The sequence below is a fragment of the Malurus melanocephalus genome, unplaced genomic scaffold (assembly GCF_030028575.1).
Source record: "Malurus melanocephalus ecotype Western Australia unplaced genomic scaffold, MMel_1.1 scaffold_149, whole genome shotgun sequence".
NCBI lineage: Eukaryota > Metazoa > Chordata > Aves > Passeriformes > Maluridae > Malurus > Malurus melanocephalus.
Window position 1 is genome coordinate 478958 of NW_026623381.1, and position 7580 is coordinate 486537.

Here is a 7580-nt window from a genome sequence, read left to right on the forward strand (position 1 = left end):
TGTCCATCCATCCCATTCCCCATTTCCCAGCTCAGATCCCCATTATCCTCCCTTCCCAAAGGGATGATGCCACATGCCCACACTGTCCCCAAGGACTGCACCTGCAGCTGCTTCTTGCTCCATTCACCCCACCAGAAGTTTGTGAACATCACCTGTCCATCCCTCCCCTGAGGGACACATCATCATCTCAGGAAAAGAACAGGGCCTGCGTTCTTTGAGATGTAGGGAAAACAGCACGTGGGGTAGAGGGGAGCAAAGAGGAATTTTTTTTTTTAAACCATGAAATATGGGAAAATCTCCAGCAGTGAGCAGATCCCTCACCACACAGAGCTTGGACCTCATCTATGGAGTCCACTCCCCACTCCCACCGGGGATCAATCAAATAAACCATGGTGGAGATGACAAAAATACATTTTCCAAATGGATCTGGTGTGGGAAACGTGTTTTCTTCGTGAGTTTGGCTTTCATTTAAGAAGAGAAACACAAAGCTGARCACTTGTCTGGCCACACCGAAATGGGGATACCTTGCTCTTCTCAGCTTCCCAATGACGCTTATTTTCCTGCTCCTGAGGGTGGAACAGATTTTGATCAATCCTCCTCCAAATGCAGGGGGTGAGCCAGGAAATCTGCATCCCAAAAAACCCTGTCCTGCAAGGCAGAGCCCTCCCAGGCTGTGGTCATCCCAGAGCTCTCCTCTCCTCTCCTCTATGCTGCCGGCTGCRCCAACGCTTTTATTTTCCTTCAAGGAGCCTCGTATGGCTGAGAGCTTTTCCAGGCTGATYCTCTAAACATAAGGGAAGCATTTGAACCTTGCAATCCACTTGAGGAGAAAAAAAGATGCAGTCAGAGAGCTCGGAGAGGCAGCCCCACCTCCTCCAGCTATGTCTGAGCCGAGCCAAGGACAGAAGCCTGTGTTTTCCATGGCACCTGATGAAGAGCCTCTCCTGTTATTCTGCCTGATTTGGTCTGTGCTTGCCTCGGGCCAGCTGCTGTCATTTCTCATCTTGAGCTTCTCCAGCCCATCTGCACCTCCCCAGGCCACGGTGCAGCAAGAAATGGAGCCCCATGTGTCCAAAACGCTCCGTGGTGACCTCTCTCAGCTCTAAAATCCAAAATGTCTCGTCCTGTGGGTTGCAGATGAGCCTCAGCTACRCGAGGGCTGATGTCCCAAAATGCCACATCCATCCTGTGYCSSTGTCCACATCGCTCTGGACACCTTGTCTGTGCTGGTGGGGCAGCATCTGATGGCTAAAAAAGCAGGTTTGAGTCCATTGCAGCCCAGCTCAGGTGCCCAAACCAAGCCCTGGGGGTGGCCACCTCATGGGCACTGCACCTCTGTGCCAAGGGAATGCCAGGGAAGGGGGAGAGAGGCCCAAAGAGAAGGATTTTCCACAGGGAGTGGTAAAATTTTGTTTATTTGCTGGGAGAGATGCGGAGGCCACAGCATCTCCAGTGACACTCACCCAGTGCCAGCACAGACAGAATTTTCTGGGATGGGAAATCCATCGCCCCGTGATGGGGTCTGTTACTTTTCGTGGGGCAGGAGGGGAAAGGAGAACTCATTTCTCCCAAAAATGTGATTTTTTTCAGGGGGTCAACCCCAAAGTCCTGGGCACCAATGCTCAGCCCAGAGAGCCCCAAACCCGCTGGGATTTCTCCCTTCCCATAGGTGGGTGGCTCGTTATTTATAAGGCACTGGGCAGGAATTTTTGGGGATTTCTGTTTCTCAGAAATTTACTGGGCTYTGCTGCCTTTCACGAAGCCACGTCTTTGCTGTGGATCAGCAGCATCTTGAAGCGTTTATGCCCCAGGTACCTGTTTATATCCAAAATGCCAAGACAGCTGAGGAAATGAATTCAGACAGTGTTTCTTCTGCTTTGCTTTCGTGTGTCACCTTTTTTTTTTGTGTGTGTGTTTTCAGAGGTGCAGCTTTCTGCTAGTGTAAACAACCTCAAAAGCTGTGACACATGAAATAAACGTGGTTTTTTTTTTTTTTGTTCTCCAACACATTCAACTGAATTCTGATTTTTTTTTAAGGACTACAAAATACCAACGTGGTAATTAAAAACTGAAACTTTCGTGTGTCAAAAAGAGTGCAGTCAGTTCACATGGCTCTGGAAAACAACAGCAAAAATCCCCAGCTCACTTCRCTCTCTGGACACTGAAGTATAAGCAAACAGCAACCAACGGAGAAAAAACCAAAGCCAAACCCATTTTCTCAACCTAAGAGCATCCTTAAAAACAACAAAAAAACAAACCCAGCATCATTTAACCAGCTGGTTTAAGGAGCAGCACTTTAAAAGGATATAAGAAACAAGCTCATTAAGCTGGAAGACATTTTCCATTCCAAAATTACTCCTAAAAATAACTGTGCTCTTGAACTCTGCCCCTTCGCTAAGCTGTGGCCACTTGCTCTTACATTCACTTGGACAGTGGGTTRGAAACCCAAAATCCTGATCTTTATCCCCAAAATCCTCTCGCTCCTGAGGGATGGCCCAAGAGCAGGGATGGCTCCAGCTCCAGGGGGATGCACAGCCAAGGCAGGGATCAGGTACAGGTCACTCCTGGTTAGAAAATGATAATCTTCCGTCCCTCTGGACCATGGGATGGACCTGAGCAGCTCCCTGGAGACACGGGGAGGTCTTTGGGATGTGGAGATGCCTCAACTCCAACCCATCCCAGGGTAAACCCCTCAGCCTGGTGGCAGTGCAAAAAGAGGGAGAAAACCAACCCAAAATAGGGGAAAAGGAAGGATGAACCCAGGCTGTGAAGTTAAGGAAGCTCTGGAATTAGAGAGCAGGCACGCAGCTGGACAGATGTCCTGGGTCTGGTTCTCATCACAGGCTGTACCTGGGCCACGCTGCACCTGCACCTGGATTTGGGAATGGCTTGGGAACGATTTGGGAATGATTTGGGAATGATTTGGGAACAATTTGGGAACGATTTGGGAATCAGCTGTTCCACCTGAGCTGCAGGTGCTGCAGGAAAACAGCTCTCTGCTGTTCCGAGCTCCCTGCTGGAGATGCCCCAACACCCATTTCACCCCGCTGGCACAAATGCCAGCTTGCCAGCCCTTAGCCCGGCCCGTGGTAGCCCTGCTCCCAGCCTGGGTAGCCCAGCAGGTGCTGCAGAGCCRTTCTGGCTCTCCCAGGAGCCCGTCCTGTCCGGGGAAGGCAGCGGGGCTGGTTCCCAACGCCGCTCCCTGAGATGCGGCCAAGGGCGGCCGGCGGAGCATGGGAAAGGCTCCTCGCTGGAATTTCCTGCTCCCGGGGCGATGCCGAGTGCTGCCAGCACTGCAGRGCCAGCACCTCGGCATAGGGGACAGCCAGGGCTGTTTTGTCACCTCTGCTGTCACCTCCAGCACACAAATCCCTCCATCCCAAACCCTGGGTTCACTCCCACCTTTGCCTCCCTAAATCCAGGGCAATTCCCAMTTTTTCTCATTCAAACCCAAAGCTGCTGATGCAGACACCTCCTTGGGCCCTAATGAGGAACAGATCAAGCAGGGAGGGCTCTGCTCCTGGATGTAAACAGCCACCCCCACAACAACAATCCCTGCATTAGCCAAGATCCCTGATGGCAATCTGAATTTTGTTGGCTATCCGGTGTTTAGCAGGAGRCAGAGCCCAAAACCCCAAATCCTCACGCAGCTGGCAGAAATTCACAGGGGAAAAATGTTCCCAGTTGCTCATTTATTGTAGCTGCAATACCTCAGAGAGCATGAGGCTCCATAACCACGAGCATGGGGATCTCTCTGATGTATTTTTGACAGGGRGAGACACCCACAACAGGGAGAATCCTCTGCCCCTGCAGGTTTTACCCCCTCCAAGCTCTGAAGATCTCCAGAGCAAGAGATTTTTTTGGGAAATTAGGCCTGTTACCCTGGCTCTGTTACTTAAAAGACACCACAGTTTATGCTAGAGGATAAAAAGMCAGCTATGCTGTGAGTATTTAGGGAAAAAGAATTAGCAGGGCAGGATTTAGCCCAAAACTSTTCCCCAAACCAGAGGTGGGAGCAGGAGCGGTGCAAGGACAATTCCTGGCAGCAGCAGCAGCAGCGAGCTGGGATGGGTAAAATGGGAACCAGAAACTTTTTTTTTTTTGTAAAATCAGGTGGATATCACACGTGAATCTCAAGAGCTGCTCAAAACCAGAGCTCAGAGAGATCCAACTGCTGACTTTGAGCTGCAGGACAACACTCAGCCATCTCTGTGAAACACTGATTTTTACTATCAGAGAGAGGTTATTCCAGCTTTCCCTGCATGGGAATTATTCCCAAATCATATAATAATGACTGTCAAATCATCAGTTCCTGCCCTTCCCCAGCACTGCCCTCACCAGACCCATCAGCACTGCCTGAGCGTGCTCCTGGAGTTACCAAGATCCCATCTGTCACACTTTTAAATAATTGTCTGATCGTTATGAATTCATTTGCTATTCATTGTGATAATGTTAATCAAGATGAATTAATAGAGTCCTCACACTGTACGCGCTCCCCGGGGAGCTCCGCCGCCGTTTAGAAATTAATTAATGGACCTGTAATTTGAGCAGGGCTGCCCACGCAATCAGCACCGACGGCAGGCACRGAGCAGGTACCTGCTCACGGGGCAGCAGGGTGGAGTTCCAGCATTCCTGCTGCTCTTCCCAGCCCCACAGAACTCATTCTGGGAGGCTGAGAGGTGGGAGGAATCCAGCTGGATGTGCTGCCAGGGGAAAGGGATGCTCTGTATTTCCCCTGCTGAACACACAGGAAACTGCCTGGCTTCTTTTTGGTCAACCATGGCTCAGGTTTTGGAGCAGATCTGGATCAGATCTGGATCAGATTTGGATCAGATTTTCCTCGTCCTGCTGCACATTTCCCATGGCATCCACTATTTCCCACTGCTCTGCATTCCTGCACTTCCCCCTCATCCTCACAAGCAATTTCTGAATTCCTCAGTCCCTCCCTTTAACACCAAAGCTCAGATTTTGGAGCAGATTTGGATCAGATTTTCCTCATCCTGCTGCACATTTCCCATGGCATCCACTATTTCCCACTGCTCTGCATTCCTGCACTTCCCCCTCATCCTCACAAGCAATTTCTGAATGCCTCAATCCCTCCCTTTAACACCAAAGCTCTCTGATTTATTTTGAGCAGTGAAGGGTTAAGCCAAGCAGGGCCAAGGATGCCCTGGCAATCCCCCCACRCCTCCAGCACAGACAGCTGTGACACTGGGTGACTTTGCACCTCSTGGGTGCTGGGGTAACCCCGTAAATGGAGCGTGGTGGGGTTTGCCCACTGCCCCCCTCAATCACCACCCCAGACAGCCCTGAGTGCTCTTCAAAGGGTCCCAGACTACAGCTGAGGGCCAGGGCCGGGGCAGGGATGGCTTTATCAGCCTGTCAGGAGGCGAGTGTGGCTCTGGAGATGTGAGGGGGGATGGCAGCACACAGCCGGGGTCACTGTCACGCCATGGCTGCTACGAGAACAGAACAGACACACTCAGCCTCTAAAAACGTCATTTAAAACAGGCACTGCTGGRGAAATTTAGATCCTAAATTTAAATTCCAGTAAGGGCAGAGCTATCTTAAGAGATGGAATTTCTTTTTCCCCAACATAAAWAAGAATCCAGGATTTAATCAGRTGCTGAAGCAGYGGCACAGGATKCCCAGAGAAGCTGTGGATGCCTCATCCCTGGAAGCATCCAAAGCCAGGCTGGAGTGGAAAATGCCCCTACCCACAGCCCATCCATCATCTGAGCACCCCTCCAGAACTCAGCACTTCTCCACACCCCTCGAGAACCTCCGGAGCCCACAGGACGCTCCGATTTGATGCAAAACATGACATTTTTGTGCCATCACAGCACTGCCACCACCTCCAGCACCCACCACGCTCCCTCTTTGAGGAAAAACAATCCCTGCAGCACCCGTGGGTGCTCAGCTTGCCCTTACCCTCTCTCTTCATGCCCATGGCCAGRCATTTCTGGTAGCGGCAGTACTGGCAGCGGTTGCGCTGGCGTTTGTCGATCAGGCAGTCCTTGTTGTCCCGGCACGTGTAGGTCAGGTCCTTCCGCACCGTGCGCTTGAAGAAGCCCTTGCAGCCCTCGCAGCTGTAAACCCCGTAATGTTTACCTGGTTGGGGGATAAAATTCGCGTTGGAAGGTGGCCCCGGTGTCCTCAGAGCCTCTCTTTGCGGACGGATGTTCCCAGGGCGTTTTTCGGATGTGTTTGGGGGGAGCAGAGGGTTCATGGAGCTGGAGAAATGTGGCTTGGTGTCTATAGGATCAGGATGGCTTCCAGCCTGCCCTACAGCCAGGGAAAGGACATTTTCTGGCCCTACAGCATGGATGGGGCAGTGCAGCAGTGAAATGGGGTCCCCCGGCACCCCTGTGAGCTCTCTGAACCCCCAAACCAGACACATGACCAGCCTGCTCCCMTGTCCCCACCCTCCACCTCCAGCCTGGAGCCCAGCAGGCACAGGAGGGACCCCAAAGGACCCATAAACTGGGGCAGGAAGCTTCCAGAAAAGCACAGGAATAAAGGAATCAGCCCAGCTTTATCATCAGTGGAGACACTGCGTGCCAAGAGCATCTTTTCATCTGTGTGACAGTCCCAGCACGGAGAGAGCCCCAATGTGCCAACAGGGCGAGGGTGTGACCCCACAGATCAATACCAGGGCACCCACACCCCGAGCCCCCCGCCCCGAGTCCCTCCCGGGTGTCACCTGAAGATCTGTCCCCGCAGATGGCACATATGTGCTTGGTGAAGGAGGCCATCGTTCCTGAGGGGTGTGCTGGCACTTTGAGGACTCCGTTGAGCCCCAGGGGTGGCTTGATGTCTTCTGTGCTGGTGACGGAGTTCATGGGAGAGTTGAGCTGTGGAGGGACAAGAACAGGGATCAGGGGACATGGGGATATGGGGACGGGGGGACAGGGACATGGGAACATGGGGATATGGGAACAGGGGAACACGGGGATACGGGGACAGAGGGGACATGGGGACAGGGAGACGGGGGGATATGGGAATATGGGGACACAGGGATATGGGCACATGGGGACATGGAGACATGGGGAAATGGGACATAGGGACAGGAGGATATGGAGAATGGGGACATGGCGACATGGGGACATGGCGACATGGGGACATGGGGACACAGGGACATGGGGATATGGGGATATGGGGATATGGGACATGGGGACACTGACACAGGGATATGGGGACACAGGGACAGGGGGATATGGGGTTGTGGCCCTGCACTCAGACAAGGGACAGGAGGGACAAGCAGGGGACAAGCTCCCAGTGGGGACCAGCACCACTCCAAACAGCCACCCCAGAGCTGAGCCAAGAGGATTTGGGTGCAGCAGCCCAGAGCCCACAGGGACACACACTGATCTGCCCTGGCTGTCACACCCCTGTGCATGAAGGGAAACTGAGGCACGGAGCTGTAGGATCRATCCAKCTCACYCTGTCCAGGTGGGTCTGGGGTGCCTGGGGGACCTGGGCTTGGTCAGCTCTGGATGCAGAGCCAGCAGGGATCACTGTGGCTGTCCCCAGGGGGATCAGCCTGTCAGGGATTGCCACAGAGCCTCTGAGCCAGGCTG

The 7580-nt window shown here is 52.8% G+C and overlaps 1 protein-coding gene across 1 annotated transcript in view; it reads right to left on the reverse strand.

Annotated features, from left to right (window-relative positions):
- RXRA (retinoid X receptor alpha) overlaps positions 1-7580 on the reverse strand; it is a 96184-nt gene that overhangs the window by 16479 nt on the left and 72125 nt on the right. Inside the window, exons 3-4 of the mRNA XM_057371532.1 lie at positions 6704-6854; positions 5932-6111 (exon numbers count right to left, since the gene is read on the reverse strand). Of these exons, the coding sequence (XP_057227515.1) occupies positions 5932-6111; positions 6704-6854 (331 nt within the window). The remainder of the gene's footprint in view (positions 1-5931; positions 6112-6703; positions 6855-7580) is intronic.